This window comes from Staurois parvus, unplaced genomic scaffold, assembly GCF_062004578.1.
Source record: "Staurois parvus isolate SC_StPar_1 unplaced genomic scaffold, SC_StPar_1.0 ptg000315l, whole genome shotgun sequence".
NCBI lineage: Eukaryota > Metazoa > Chordata > Amphibia > Anura > Ranidae > Staurois > Staurois parvus.
This window is the reverse complement of record NW_028318111.1, coordinates 107,210-124,157: the sequence shown is the minus strand read 5'-3', so window position 1 is coordinate 124,157 and position 16,948 is coordinate 107,210. Positions and strand designations below refer to the sequence as shown.

General features: G+C 45.9%; 1 protein-coding gene across 1 annotated transcript in view; it reads left to right on the top strand.

Annotated features, from left to right (window-relative positions):
• SLC23A3 (solute carrier family 23 member 3) overlaps positions 1-16,948 on the top strand; it is an 87,233-nt gene that overhangs the window by 47,223 nt on the left and 23,062 nt on the right. Inside the window, exons 6-8 of the mRNA XM_089683561.1 lie at positions 7,622-7,742; positions 7,836-8,013; positions 8,452-8,705. Of these exons, the coding sequence (XP_089539687.1) occupies positions 7,622-7,742; positions 7,836-8,013; positions 8,452-8,705 (553 nt within the window). The remainder of the gene's footprint in view (positions 1-7,621; positions 7,743-7,835; positions 8,014-8,451; positions 8,706-16,948) is intronic.

Sequence of the window (16,948 nt, the reverse complement as noted above, 5' to 3'; positions counted from 1 at the left end):
GGAATTCATCATCAGACACTGAAAACGATTCTGCGACTTTGCTCAGCGATGTGCGAACTTGGCGCTCTATTTCACATTTCAGTGTTTTTGGTTTGATTATATTATTGAATTAAGTTTATTATTATATTATTATTTTTTATGATTGTTTATTAAATTATAATTTATGATTTCGTGTTTCAAGTTTTATCATCCCCGGGATGTTTACTAGACTCTTGTAGGACAGATTTCAGTGAGTTATTCCTAAAAATTACAGGACCACAATATAAAACGCCAAATTTCCATGCAAAATAATGGTACCGCTTTCAGCACCAAGAATCTGAAATAATCATACTGCCAGGGAGGTTAAGTGGATAGATTCTGTCTCTAGAGGTTGATGCTCCACCAGGGCCGCCGTAAAGTACCCACCGGACCAGCCCAGCATGTTCGCCTCCACAGTGCGAGCCAAGAAATGGAAATACTTAAACTTCCAGATGGAGAGAGAGGACCTGTGTAGGATTAAATGTAAGGCCAATAAAATGAAGCATAATAATAATAACAGAGTGCAGCGCTAAGAGATAAGTGCAAAAAGCAAATAGTCCATAGTTGTTAACTGGATATAAATATATAGTCCCAAGAAATAACTGATGAAGACCAGGAAGCAATGGAAAGAGTGCGCACTCACCGGACGCGCATGGAAAATGCACATAAATGGATGTCTCCTGGAATCCTAAAGTAGATGGAAAGGGTGAATTCCAATCTTTGGATCAATCAGCCTGGGAAGATGTATCAGAGATCCGGAGGTCCCCTTAAGGTTGGTATGATTATCAGCCAGACTCCAAGAACTCCGTCCCTCTGGTGGTAATAGATGAGCACTACAGGGATCCTGCAAATGGATTTAGCTCCCTGATCATGAATGTCCTTGTTCAGTCACTCCTGTTATAAGGTGACAGCGCTCTGTCCTTGTCCCCCAGTTGTGCTCCTGCATTGTCATACAAGCTTCTGATGGGGACTTTCAACGCATATTACACAGGCACGGTCCGCTGTTGTCACCATAGGGGAACCTGCTGTCATGCAGCCACTGCTGGAGTACAGGAATTCCTATAGATAAGAATTGGCTGTAAACAGGCTGCACTGTGCAGTGGTTTTTGCACAGAACACCCCTGATCCCCCGCTGGTGCTCTTGGCTCTACCCCCCTGCTGAGTGCTCTCATAGCAAGCTGCTTCCTATGGGGACACAATATTATTATTCCGCTTTTTATGGGTACACTGTGATTACCTTTAGCTGCTTGGTTAAGAGCGCTCACTTTATACCATTCTTATCCAATAAAATGAAGCATAAATCAGCCACTTGCACAGCACAGCTCTCCAAGCTGGACCAACCACAGACCACAGATGGTTCTTTTTTCTGGCTTTACGTTTACATCCTACACAGGTCCTCTCTCTCCATCTGGAATTTTAAGTATTTCCACTTTTTGGCTTAGACTGTGGAGTCGAACGTGCTGGCGCCCCTGATGGTCAAATACTGTGACCCCTTGTGGGCTTGACTGTGGGGACACTTGGTCCGGTGGGCGCTCTGTGGTGGGCTTGGGGGAGCATCACCATCTAGACAAAGAATCAATCCACTGAACATAGTTACATAGTTAGTCTGGCTGAAAAAAGACAAAGGTCCATCCAGTTCAATCATTAAAAAAAAAAAAAAATTATAATCCTACACCCTTAGTGATCCAGAGGAAGGCAAAAAACCCAGCAAAGCATGATCCAATTTGCTCCTGCAGTGAAAAAAATTCCTTCCTGATCCCCCAAGAATAACTACCCGTGTTACCCCCTGATGAAGATTGTTAGTGCAATTGAAATGCATTGAAGAATTATTGGCGGCATGAAGTGTGCAGTGCTCTTCTGACACAACTTTCAGGGGTTTCTTATTGAACTGTGATGTTCCCTTTTAACTAGAATGGAATGTACATGTACGTGCTTTGGATAAATAAATGTGCTTTATGATAGAGAATGTGTGGCTGCATTTAAAGTCCCAGGGGAGAAATTATCCTGTGAATACAGGTGTACCTTGGTTTACGAATTTAATGCGTTCTCTGGGACGTTTCGTATTGTGAAAAATTTGTAAACCGAAAATTGTTTTCCCATAGGAATGCATTGAAATCCAATTAATCCGCTCCGGAGGTCAGAAAAAAGTAAAAAAAAGTCTTATCAGTTTGAAACGCTTTATAAAGTGCACTTTAAAGGCATAAATACTGTACAGGGACATGATTAACAATTAATTAACAAATACACTGAAAACCAATTAATCCTTTCCGGAGGTCAGAAAAAAGTAAAAAAAAGTCTTTTATCTGTTCAAAACTCTTTATAAAGTGCACTTACAAGGCATAAATACTGTACAGGGACATCACTAAAAATTAATTTGTAAATGCATTGAAAACCAATTAATCTGTTCCGGAGGTCAGAAAAAAAGTTAAAAAAAAGCCTTTTATCCGTTCAAAATTCTTTATAAAGTGCACTTTGAAGGCATAAATACTGTACAGGGACATGGTTAACAAAATGCATTGTGAAAACCAATTAATCCGTTCCGGAGGTCAGAAAAAAGTAAAAAAAGTCTTATCTGTTCAAAACTCTTTTTGAAGTGCACTTTAAAGCAGGGGCGAACTGACCATTTGGAAACTCGGGCACTGCCCAAGGGCCCGGGGTCAGTAGGGGGCCCCATGATATGCCCCTGGTACCTTTTTTATAGGCCTTTTTGAGTTTGGGCAAGGACACAGGGGCCCCATGATCCCCTATTGCCCGGGGGCCCCATGAGTTGTCAGTCCGCCCCTGCTTTAAAGGCATAAATACTGTACAGGAACATGATTAAAAATTGATTCGTAAATGCAATGAAAACCAATTAATCCATTCCTGAGGTCAGAAAAAAGTAAAAAAAGTCAAAAAAAGTCTTATCTGTTTGAAAATCTTTATAAAGTACACTTTCAAGGCATAAATACTGCACAGGGACATGATTAAAAAAAATGCATTGGGAAAACCAATTAATCCGTTCCGGAGGTCAGAAAAAAGTAAAAAAAAGTCTTATCTGTTCAAAACTCTTAATGAAGCGCACTTTAAAGGTACGGGGCCGGCGCTATAAAACTCCCAGGCACAATGCATTCTGGGGAAACTTACTTTATATTGTGAAAAAAATTCATAAACCGAGGCATTATTTTTAATGGATTTTCATTCGTAAACCAAAAATTACGCTAACCAAGGCGTTTGTAAACCGAGGTACACCTGTATATACAAACAGGGACACTGCAGCCTATTGCACCACAGAAGGACCCAACCACACCCCCTTACTTAAGCATTTCTAATGGGTTTGCTAAATGTAGATATTTGTTGTTGAAATTAACTTTAGATCTATAGGCAATTTTTTTTTTTTTTTATTTTGGATAGAGTAGAACCCTTATCAGTTTTTTTTGCCCTCTGTGTTCTTTTTGAGAAGATTTACCTTCACTTCTTGTCCCATAGCAAAAACATGAAGTTAGAAGTCCCTGTAAATTGAGGGAATCCCATGTATGTCCCCCCCTCCCCAGGTCGCCATCCCCAATAGAAGATTTCTCCTCTATTACTTTTCTGGGGACAACCTAAAATTTTGGATTTTCTTTTACTTACACTTTCAATAATAACAATAAACAGGACAAATAGAGAGGATGAATCTTAAAGGGGGCACAGGCTGCAACACAAAACCTGACAGGGGTTCTAGTCCCTCTCAATTCTATCCAAATCTAACAAAAAAAAACGTCAAAAAAAAAAGTTTTGTCTTTATTTACACTTGAAAACATCAACATATTCCCCCGCTATCAACTGTGCGCTGTAAGCGCTGCCAGAAAGTAAAGAAATAAAAAATGGAGTAAATGGCATATCTGAGTTTTTGGACAAAGCTTTGAAAGTACAAACCTTGCCTGCAGTGCCATCTTGGGATTATATTTGGTATTACAGTATATATGTTTTAGCTGCATATCAATGGCAATGGACTGGTGGGAACCCTTCATATTACTAAGTACAAGGAGAAGCCAAAGTCAAACCATGTCTCTTATATTGAAAGAAACGTTTTCTTTTTTTTCCTTTTTTTTTTAAATTTTATTAATATTTTCATTTAAAAAAATTACAATGGACAGCGTATCAAAACATCCAAGAACTCAGAAACAAAAGGAGGTACACATTTCTTGTAGCAAAGCATTAGTTGTCATACATATTGCAACTGTGTGATACAAATAGGATTTTGTAATAAACGTCTCAAATGGTAAAAACAATGATTCTGGCAAGAAGTCGTGTTTTTAAAAGGGAAACTTTAATAGTTTTGGGTTTGTGATATTTGACTTTTTTTTTTTAAATGATCCTTTTTTAAGCTGTTGTAGATCTATTTTTGTTCTTTTAATATACACTATTTGTTTTAGAAATGTAGTACATGCTGCACCCAGGATGCAAGATGCACAGAGAATTACAGGTTTTCTAAAGCTGTCTAAAACCTTTCTTAGCCAGGAGAAGGTGGAAAGAGGGTTACTCCTTTGGATCAATTAGATCTTCATAAATACCAGGCATGTTAAAGATCCCTAAGCTCCATCAGTTAGCTGTAGGGGTAGGTTCACACTGTGCGGGTGGCGCACAAAAAAGGTGCTTGCATGGTGGGCCGCAGGGAAAATGCATGGTGATTATGACCATGCGATTTTCCTGCAGTGCCCACACCTGTAAACGCTTTGAGAAGGTTGAGAAGCTTGGAGGTGCTATTAAGAATGAATGGCAGCCTCTCGCGTCTCCCAAGAGCATTGCGATTTGGCTGCGGGTGCTCGCGGGTGCAGGAACAGCTTGATTCTCCCACCTGCAACCACCCACAGCCAAATCGTGCTGCTCTTAACTAGTTGCCGACCACAGATAGCTGAATGACGGCTACACGGCAGCCGGCCAGTTCTGGGAGGGCATCATATGACGTCATCCCAGAACGTGCTCTCCTGCACGAGACCGGGGACGCGCACCTGGCGATCTCGGTGATCGCTGTGTCCTACAGACACAGCTGATCACGTGATGTGGTAAAAGGCCAATCATAGCGGCCTTTTACCACGTGATCAGCCGTGTCCAATGACATGCTGATCACAGGGAAATGCAATTATCGGGTCTCGGCTGCACTTTCCTCACGCTGTCAGAGAGTGAGGAAAGTACTGCAGAGAACCGGCAGTTGTCAGAGCGGGGATCGGCACCGATCATCAGGGCACTGATCATCAGTGCCCGGATGATCGGTGCCCAGCAGTGCCACCCACCAGTTCCGCCCACCTGTGTCCAGCAGTGCTGCCTACCTATGCCACCCACCAGTGTCCATCAGTGCCACCCACCTGTGTCCAGCAGTGCTGCCTACCTGTGCCCAACAGTGCCACCCACCTGTGCCCAACAGTGCCACCCACCTATGCCACCCACCTGTGCCCAGCAGTGCCACCCACCAGTGCCAATCAGTGCAGCCCAGCAGTGCCGCCAGTCAGTGCCACCAGTCAGCGCCCAGCAGTTGTGCCACTCAGTGCCCAGCAGTGCCACCAGTCAGTGCCCAGCAGTGATGCCAGTCAGTGCCGCCTATCAGTGCTGACTATCCGTGCCACCTATCTGTGCCACCTCATTAGTGCTGCCTATCAGAGCCGCCTATCAGTGCCCTTCAGTGCTGCCTATCAGTGCCCATCAGTGCCCATCAGAGCTGCCTATCAGTGCTCATCAGTACCGCCCATCAGTGCTGCCTCATCAACGCACATCAGTGAAGGAGAAAAATTACTTGTTTGCAAAATTTTATAATAAAAATAAAGAAACTTTTTTTTTTCAAATTTTTTGCACTTTTTTTATTTATAGCGCAAAAAGTAAAACACTCCTCAGCGGCAATTAAATACCATCAAAAGAAAGCTCTATTTATGACAAAAAAATTATAACAATTTTATATGGGTACAGTGTTGCATGACCGCTCAATTGTCATTCAAAGTGTGACAGCACTGAAAGCTGAAAATTGGCCTGGGCAGGAAGGGGGTAGGCAAGTGGTTAAGGGTCCTTTCACAGGATGCGGACCCATTTAGCGGATCCGCTTGCTCAGCGGGGGATCTCTCTGCTGATCCCCGCTGAGCAAGCGGATGACAGGTCTGTGTCTGCTCCGCTGCTGCAGAGCGGACACAGAGCTACTCGCTCTCCTCAATGGGCGGTTGGATGACACCATTGTTGGTCTCAGTGGAAGGAACAGTGCCCATCATTGGTGTCAGTGGAGGAATAGTTCCCCATCATTGGTATCAGTGGGAGGAATAGTGCCCCATCATTGGTATCAGTTGGATGAATAGTGTTCCATCTTTCATATCAGTGGGAGGAATAATGCCCCATTGTTGATGTCAGTTGCAGGAATAGTGGCTCATCATTATTATTAGTAGGGGGAATAGTGCCCCATCATTGGTGTCAGTGGGAGGAATAGTGCCCCATCTTTGGTGTCAGTGAAGGAATAGTGTTCCATTTTTATATCAGTGGGAGGAGTTATGGCCCATTGTTGATGTCAGTGGAGGAATAGTGCCCCATCATTGGTGTCAGTGAAGGAATAATGTTCCATTTTTTATATCAGTGGGAGGAGTTATGTCCCATTGTTGATGTCAGTGGAAGGAATAGTGCCCATTGTTTGTGTCAGTGGGAGGAATAGTTCCCCATTGTTGGTGCCATTGGAAGGAATATTGCCCCATTGTTGGTGTAACTGGAAGGAATAGTGCCCCATTGTTGGTGGCCATGGAAGGAATAGTGCCCCATTGTTGGTGGCCATGGAAGAAATAATGCCCCATTGTTGGTGGCCATGGAAGAAATAATGCCCCATTGTTGGTGGCCATGGAAGAAATAGTGCCCCATTGTTGGTGGCCATGGAAGAAATATTGCCCCATTGTTGGTGTCCATGGAAGGAATATTGCCCCATTGTTGGTGTCCATGGAAGGAATATTGTCCCATTGTTGGTGGCCATGGAAGAAATAGTGCCCCATTGTTGGTGTCCATGGAAGGAATATTGCCCCATTGTTGGTGTCCATGGAAGGAATATTGCCCCATTGTTGGTGTCCGTGGAAGGAATATTGCCCCATTGTTGGTGTCCATGGAAGGAATATTGCCCCATTGTTGGTGTCCATGGAAGGAATATTGCCCCATTGTTGGTGTCCATGGAAGGAATATTGCCCCATTGTTGGTGTCCATGGAAGGAATATTGCCCCATTGTTGGTCGCCATGGAAGAAATAGTGCTTCATTGTTGATGTCATTGGAAAGAATGCCTCATTGTTGGTTTCAATAGAAGGAATGGTACCTCATTGTTGGTATCAGTAGGAGGAATGGTGACCCAAGGGCTGGATTAATGCAAACAAAGGGCCACAGTTTAAAGACCGCTGCTTTAAAGGGTTGTATACAGATTCTGTATATATTTTTTTTCTTTAATACAATTAGGACTTTAAAAAAAGGAAAAAAATGCTTTTAAATATATATATATAAAGTAAAGGAAACATTGTATATACGGTTTATGTTTTCTACAGGAAGTGGAGATCTTGGCTAATCTCAGTGCTCTCTCCTCCTTTCAAATTTAGAAAAAATGACTGACTATGAAATATCTCTAATATTTGTCCTTTACAGCCTCATTGCAGTGACCACATTTTTGTCCCAAACCCTGCGGTCCCTTCACTTCCCTGTCTACATTTGGAATAAGAAAGGAGGAGAAGAGAAGAAGTTTGCTCCAGTCTTTCGCATGTTGTCTGTAAGTCCCGAGTCCTTGTATCCCAGGTATTCATACACGGATGGCCGCAGTGCTTTGGTTTAGAGTTCTCTCTATTTATGGTCATTACAACAGATGTTCCTCTGCATTTCTTGTATCTGGATGGTGTGCGTGTTCTGGGTGCCGCATGAAAAGATCGAGTTTCCGAGTGAATTCCGCCTGGTACAGAACACATCTGGGTCCTTCAACATCAGAATGCACTTGGAGGAAAACTCTACAGAACCGGCCCCATGGTTTCAGTTCCCATCTCTAGGTATGAGTTTACAGAGTGAGGAAAGGTATGGTGAAGACCCATGAGCAGGGGCGGACTGACAACTCATGGGGCCCCCGGACAATAGGGGATCATGGGGCCGTGTCCTTGCCCAAACTCAAAAAAGCCTATGAAAAAGGTACCAGGGGCATCTCATGGGGCCCCCTACTGACCCCGGGCCCTCGGGCAATGCCCGAGTTTCCATATGGTCAGTCCGCCCCTGCCCATGAGTAAAGGGCAGTCATTGGTTTCAGCAGGTTCTCATTTTTACAAACATATCTTTTTCCATAGGACATGGACATCCTTTAAAGCAGGGGTCTTCAAATTGTCTAAACTAAGGGCCAATTTACTGTCCTTTAAATTTTGTGGGCTGGACTGTGGTCAGTGGGACTAATCAGTTCTGGATTCACTGATTACTTTTCTTACCTTCTGTCCATACAGGGGCCTGGGGATGGCCACGGCTCAGTCTGGAGACTCTCAGTGTGGGCATTGCCATGACCTTGACCTCCTGCCTGTCTTCCCTTGGGTGTTACATCTTATGTGGCCGGATGCTGCGCTGCCCCCCTCTTCCGTTTCACTCCTGTAACCGTGGCATATGCATGGAGGGGGTGGGAAATATCCTCTCTGGAATGTTGGGTGGAGTGTGCGGTGCTGGATCGAACATCCCCAGTGCTGGCGTTACCGGAATCACCCAGGTACTCAAAGCTGCATGTGACGCAAGAAACCTAAAAACCCCACCCAGCTTTGTGGTTTTGTAAGGCAGGACAATAAATGAATCGACTACTTTTTAAATAATTTATTTTAGCCATATTACTGACACATAAAGTGGGCAAAATTGTAAAATTATTATTTGTTACTTTTCTGTGACTTCTTGCCATGGATGTACAATAGGAAATGCAATAGCAAGCCGTGTCTAGGAATGAATTGTGTAATTATAACTGTAGACTGCTGTGTATGAAAATCCAGGAGTGTGAGCATAACGTAAAGCAGTATTACACCGCAAAAAACAAAAAAGTTTATATTTTATTTATTTCAGGTACTTATATTGCGCCGTTAATTTACGCAGCGCTTTACATATATATTGTACATTCACATCAGTCCCCGCCCCCGAGGAGCGTACAATCTAAAGTACTATATTGCAACTTACCAATCATTAGATGTGGTGGCTGCATTCGTTTTCTCTTTTTAGGCTTCTTCTCTCTGTTTTCACCTGGTGATCTGGCCAGTAACACACCTCCTGTATTAGAGCGCCACCCACTCTGGATGAAGGAGCACAGGAGGCACAACGGACAGCAGCATTGTCAGTCTGGGTGGAGGGAAGTGTTAGATGTACTAGCAGATTGGGGATACACTAACAAACTGAAGCCAAATTCCAGCTCACACTTTATAAGTGGTTACAACAGTTTTTTTTTTTGTTCTTCTGGGATAAAGGTTTTACACAAATAAAAGCTGATCATTGTAAGCACCCCTGTCAGTAGTAAATAGTTTGTCTCAATCCTCTAACTACTACATCTGCAGAACATATTGTTCTGTTGATATACAACAGCTTTACTGACCTGTTTACCAGGTGAAAAAAGAAATCTATAAAAAGAAAAAAACTAATGCAGTCACTCCATTTGGTGAGATGCATTATAATAAACATTTGCTTTTGGGTTTAATACTGCTTTAGAGCAGACCCATCTGATGTGCTAGGTGTCATATCCCATCTGATGTGCTAGGTATCATACCCCATCTGATGTGCTAGGTGTCATATCCCAACTGATGTGCTAGGTGTCATATCCCAACTGATGTGCTAGGTGTCATATCCCATCTGATGTGCTAGGTGTCATATCCCATCTGATGTGCTAGGTGTCATATCCCATCTGATGTGCTAGGTGTCATATCCCAACTGATGTGCTAGGTATCATATCCCATCTGCTGTGCTAGGTATCATATCCCATCTGATGTGCTAGGTGTCATATCCCATCTGATGTGCTAGGTATCATATCCCATCTGATGTGCTAGGTGTCATATCCCAATTGATGTGCTAGGTGTCATATCCCAACTGATGTGCTAGGTGTCATATCCCAACTGATGTGCTAGGTGTCATATCCCAACTGATGTGCTAGGTGTCATATCCCAACTGATGTGCTAGGTGTCATATCCCATCTGATGTGCTAGGTATCATATTTCATCTGATGTGCTAGGTGTCATATCCCATCTGATGTGCTAGGTGTCATATCCCAACTGATGTGCTAGGTATCATATCCCATCTGCTGTGCTAGGTATCATATCCCATCTGCTGTGCTAGGTGTCATATCCCATCTGATGTGCTAGGTATCATATCCCATCTGATGTGCTAGGTGTCATATCCCAATTGATGTGCTAGGTGTCATATCCCATCTGATGTGCTAGGTGTCATATCCCAACTGATGTGCTAGGTGTCATATCCCAACTGATGTGCTAGGTATCATATCCCAACTGATGTGCTAGGTAGAGATGAGCGAATCGAACTAGGCGAAGTGGAATTCGTTTCGAATATTAGGAAAATTTCGATTCGCGACGAATCCGAAAATTAGCATACTTCGGATGCGCGAATCAAAATTTTTCCTAAAATGGCGGCGACATGTGCGGCGACGGAGCGGGGATGTCTGGGAAGGCGCGCAGACAAGGCGCGCTGACCCATAATGCATTCATTCATGACATGTGATCGCATTAGCCAATCAGCAGCCAGCCAGCCAGCACTGTGTAATGGTCGAGCTATAAATGGCGGCCATTTTAGAATTCTCCATTTGCCTCCAGTCATTCAAGAGAGGCAGACCTGGCTGTATTAAGGGAGAGAGTTAGGGCCACAGAAACGTTACTTAGGGCCAGAGAAACGTTACTTAGGGCCACAGAAACGTTACTTAGGGCCAGAGAAACGTTACTTAGGGACACAGAAACGTTACTTAGGGCCAGAGAAACGTTACTTAGGGCCACAGAAACGTTACTTAGGGCCACAGAATCGTTACTTAGGGACACAGAAACGTTACTTAGGGCCACAGAAACGTTACTTAGGGCCACAGAATCGTTACTTAGGGCCACAGAATCGTTACTTAGGGCCACAGAAACGTTACTTAGGGCCACAGAAACGTTACTTAGGGCCACAGAATCGTTACTTAGGGCCAAAGAAACGTTACTTAGGGCCACAGAAACGTTACTTAGGGCCACAGAAACTTTACTTAGGGCCACAGAATCGTTACTTAGGGCCACAGAAACGTTACTTAGGGCCACAGAAACGTGACTTAGGGCCACAGAAACTTTACTTAGGGCCACAGAAACGTTACTTAGGGCCACAGAATTGTTACTGAGGGACACAGAATTGTTACTCAGGGACAGACACAGAATTGTTACTCAGGGACAGACACAGAATTGTTACTGAGGGACAGACACAGAATTGTTACTGAGGGACACAGAATTGTTACTGAGGGACACAGAATTGTTACTGAGGGACACAGATTTGTTACTGAGGGACACAGAATTGTTACTCAGGGACAGAGACAGAATTGTTACTGAGGGACACAGAATTGTTACTGAGGGACACAGAATTGTTACTCAGGGACAGACACAGAATTGTTACTCAGGAACAGACACAGAATTGTTACTGAGGGACACAGAATTGTTACTGAGGGACACAGAATTGTTACTCAGGGACAGACACAGAATTGTTACTCAGGGACAGACACAGAATTTTTACTGAGGGACACAGAATTGTTACTCAGGGACACAGAATTGTTACTCAGGGACACAGAATTGTTACACAGGGACACAGAATTGTTACTCAGGGACAGACACAGAATTGTTACTGAGGGACAGACACAGAATTGTTACTGAGGGACACAGAATTGTTACTGAGGGACACAGAATTGTTACTGAGGGACACAGAATTGTTACTCAGGGACACAGAATTGTTACTGAGGGACACAGAATTGTTACTCAGGGACACACACAGAATTGTTACTGAGGGACACAGAATTGTTACTGAGGGACACAGAATTGTTACTGAGGGACACAGAATTGTTACTCAGGGACACAGAATTGTTACTCAGGGACACAGAATTGTTACTGAGAGACAGACACAGAATTGTTACTGAGGGACACAGAATTGTTACTGAGGGACACAGAATTGTTACTGAGGGACACAGAATTGTTACTCAGGGACACAGAATTGTTACTCAGGGACAGACACAGAATTGTTACTGAGGGACACAGAATTGTTACTCAGGGACACAGAATTGTTACTGAGGGACACAGAATTGTTACTGAGGGACACAGAATTGTTACTCAGGGACACAGAATTGTTACTCAGGGACAGACACATAATTGTTACTCAGGGACACAGAATTGTTACTCAGGGACAGACACAGAATTGTTACTGAGGGACACAGAATTGTTACTCAGGGACACAGAATTGTTACTGAGGGACACAGAATTGTTACTCAGGGACACAGAATTGTTACTCAGGGACAGACACAGAATTGTTACTCAGGGACACAGAATTGTTACTCAGGGACAGACACAGAATTGTTACTGAGGGACACAGAATTGTTACTGAGGGACACAGAATTGTTACTCAGGGACACAGAATTATTACTCAGGGACACAGAATTGTTACTCAGGGACAGACACAGAATTGTTACTGAGGGACACAGAATTGTTACTCAGGGACACAGAATTGTTACTCAGGGACACAGAATTGTTACTCAGGGACAGACACAGAATTGTTACTCAGGGACACAGAATTGTTACTGAGGGACACAGAATTGTTACTGAGGGACACAGAATTGTTACTCAGGGACAGACACAGAATTGTTACTCAGGGACACAGAATTGTTACTCAGGGACAGACACAGAATTGTTACTCAGGGACACAGAATTGTTACTGAGGGACACAGAATTGTTACTGAGGGACACAGAATTGTTACTCAGGGACAGACACAGAATTGTTACTGAGGGACACAGAATTGTTACTGAGGGACACAGAATTGTTACTCAGGGACACAGAATTGTTACTCAGGGACAGACACAGAATTGTTACTGAGGGACACAGAATTGTTACTGAGGGACACAGAATTGTTACTCAGGGACACAGAATTGTTACTCAGGGACAGACACAGAATTGTTACTGAGGGACAGACACAGAATTGTTACTGAGGGACACAGAATTGTTACTGAGGGACACAGAATTGTTACTGAGGGACACAGAATTGTTACTCAGGGACAGACACAGAATTGTTACTGAGGGACACAGAATTGTTACTCAGGGACACAGAATTGTTACTGAGGGACACAGAATTGTTACTGAGGGACACAGAATTGTTACTCAGGGACAGACACAGAATTGTTACTGAGGGACAGACACAGAATTGTTACTGAGGGACAGACACAGAATTGTTACTGAGGGACAGACACAGAATTGTTACTGAGGGACACAGAATTGTTACTGAGGGACACAGAATTGTTACTGAGGGACACAGAATTGTTACTCAGGGACAGACACAGAATTGTTACTGAGGGACACAGAATTGTTACTGAGGGACACAGAATTGTTACTGAGGGACACAGAAGTGTTACTGAGGGACACAGAATTGTTACTCAGGGACAGACACAGAATTGTTACTCAGGGACACAGAATTGTTACTCAGGGACACATAATCGTTGAATTAAAGAGTATGTCAGACAACATGCAGAGGAGTGGCAGAGGAGGCAATGTTTTAGGAGCGAGCAGACGTGGCAGCAGAGGAAGGGGTCGAGGCAGCACTAGTCGCAGCCAGAGGCCATTGCTCCCGGTGTCATCCAGCGGTCGTGTCTCCACCGACAACCCTGCCGTCATCGATTGGTTGGCTCGGTCGTCTTCCTCTTCCCAGGTCACCTCTGACACCTACAGCCAACGGTCGGTGGGTACGTCAGACACAACCGTTGGTTGGCATGGCCCGGGAGCAAGCCCACTGAAATCACGTGTCCTCTACCTGCCCCTGTCCTTTGGTGTTCCCTCACCAAGCGAAGTATCGCATGCTGTGGGCTCAGCCCCACTGTACAGTGAGGAAGAGCTAACAGAGGGCGGTCAGGAACAGGGGGAGACATCCGCCTCTTCAGCAGCCAGGCGAAGAAGTAGTGGCGAGGAGAGTGGCTCGGTAGCCGGTCTAGAGACAGGTCTGTCTCCTGACCCACACGCAGCCGAGGGGGCTAGTAGTGAGGCGGAGACCCTAATTGATGATGATGAGGCTGATCGCACTTGGCAGCCTCGTCGTCATCAGGCTATTGCTTCCGCATCATCAGGAGAAGAGGGTGGCAGCTTGGCAGCGAGCAAAACAGTTGGTGGGTTGCCCAGGAGGCAGCAGGGTCGCAGCAGTGTCAGTGGAGGCAAACGGCCACGGAGTAGAGCACCAGCTCCACTGCAGCCTACCACCACGGCCAGTAGTGGTGCCGGTGTGCACGGAGGAAGTAGCAGTCAGCCAGTGAGGAGTATCGGGGGCAAAGTTTCCTACTCGGCGGTGTGACAATTTTTTGTCAAGCCGCCCGAGGAAGTAAACGTAGCCGTATGTCGACTATGTGGCCAGAAAGTCAAGCGTGGCCAGGGGGCCCATGTTGGGACTACAGCGTTGCGGCAGCATATGCAGCATCGCTATTTGGTGGCCTGGGAAAACCGTGATAAAGATACGGCGGTTCTGCCTGCCCCAGCCCCTGCTCCATCACCCGCTCCGTTACTTGCTCCGTCACCCGACGTCAATCGCCCTCTATCAGCCAGTCAAGGCTCCAACACCTCTGCTGAGAGGAGTTGTCGCTCGTTGGCATCTTCCGCTCGTTCAGATGCTCCTTCTCCTGGTACTCCTCTTCACGGATTCCGTCAGCAGTCTTTCTTGGAATCCGTTTCCAAGAGACAACAGTTTGCGAGCACTCACCCGACGGTGCAAAAGCTGAACGTCCTCCTGTCCAAGTTGCTGGTGCTGCAGTCCCTCCCTTTCCAAGTGGTGGACTCAGCACCTTTCCGAGAAATGATGGCTTGTGCCGCGGTGGAGAGTGCCAAGCCGTCATTTCTTCGCCAAAAAAGGCAGTTCCAGCCCTGCATTCACATGTAGAAGAGATGGTGGGCCAGTCTTTGAGCATGTCGGTCTCTGCCAAAGTGCACGGCAGCGCCGACGTGTGGAGCTGTAACTACGGTCAGGGACAGTACATGTCATTTACGGCCCACTGGGTGAACGTGGTGCCGGCACAGCCGCACCAGCAACTTGGACAGGTCACGCCGCTTTTGCCTCCACGTTTGCACGTCCTTGGTCCACAAAAAATGTCCGCCTCTACCACCTCTTCTTCCGCCGTGTCCTCAGCCGCCACCCCCGTGCCAAGTCCCATTACCCGACCGGCATATCACATGTGCAGGGCGCAACGGTGTCACGCTGTGCTGCACCTGGTATGCCTTGGCGATTGTAGTCACACAGGGGAGGAACTTCTCAGTGTAATGAACAGAGAAATCGACAGATGGCTGTCTCCTCGCAAACTGAAAATCGGAACCATGTTGACCGACAACGGAAAGAACATGGTGTCTGCTCTGCGTCAAGGAAGGTTGTGCCATGCGCCATGCATGGCTCACGTGTTCAATCTGGTTGTCAAGCGGTTCCTAAAATCCACCATCCCACTGCAAGACATCCTTAAAATGTCACATAAACTTTGCATGCATTTCAGCCATTCCTACACCGCAAAGCACACCCTCCTTGAGCTGCAGCGGCAGAACGGAATTGCACAGCATCGCCTGATCTGCGACGTTGCAACAAGGTGGAATTCAACCCTACACATGTTAGACCGCCTTTACGAACAGCGAAAGGCCATCACCGATTTCCTGACGTTACAAGCGGATAAAGGTACTCCCCTGTGTAACTTCGATGTCAGCCATTGGCAGCTCATGCGTGACTGCCGCTTGCTCAGGCCCTTTGAGGAGGCCACGCTATTCGTGAGTCGGCAGGACTATGGGATGAACGACGTCATTCCTCTGTTGCACGTCCTGGAACAAATGCTGTTAACAATGGCTGGTCAGGGTGCGGTAGACGTGGCGCACAGATCTCAACGCCACATGACCCCTGTGGGGGCAGGACAGGAAGAAGAGGAGGAGGTAGAGGAGGACATTTGTGCTCAGGAATTATTGAGTGAAATGGGTGGTATTTCCACTCAGCGGACAGGAGTGGAGGAGCAGGAGCATCTGGTAGAGGAGGAGGAGGAGGAGACAGAGGACCCAGACGCACCGTGGCAGTATGCTGTGGAGATGGAGGCAGGGAGTCCCTCGCATTCCTTGGCACAAATGGCCCATAGCATGCTCGGTTGCTTGCGTAGCGACAGCCGAATAATAACCATGAGACAGAGGGATGACTTTTGGCTGTCCACCTTGTTGGACCCTCGCTACCGTTCAAAAATGGTGGCCTTTTTCACACCTGCTGAGAGGGAGGCCAAAATAACGTACTATAAAAACCACCTACAGTATGTAGTCAGTTGGTCTCTGCCTTTCTGCGCCAACGTCCATCCTCAGACACTGTGGGCCCTGTGCGCTCGCGTTCCGCTGCCATGGCAGCAGGGGAGGGGTGGGGTGGTAGGAGCAGTGGCAGCTCCACCAGCAGCGGCTGCCTCAGTCTGCAGTCGATGATGAGTAGCTTTCTTCACCAGCGCAGTGAGGAAACTACTAACCAGCCGCAGCAGCAGCAGCAGCATCAGGTGGACCTGGAGCAGGACCTCAAACAACAGGCTTGGGCCTACTTGGACAGCACCCTGCCAACCGAGGTAGACAATCCCCTTGACTACTGGGCAACGAAACTTGACCTTTGGCCCCAACTAGCTGAATTTGCCCTTGAAAGGCTGTCATGCCCGGCCAGTAGCGTGGCATCTGAGCGCGTGTTTAGTGCGGCAGGAGGTATTGTAACTCCGCGGAGGACACGAC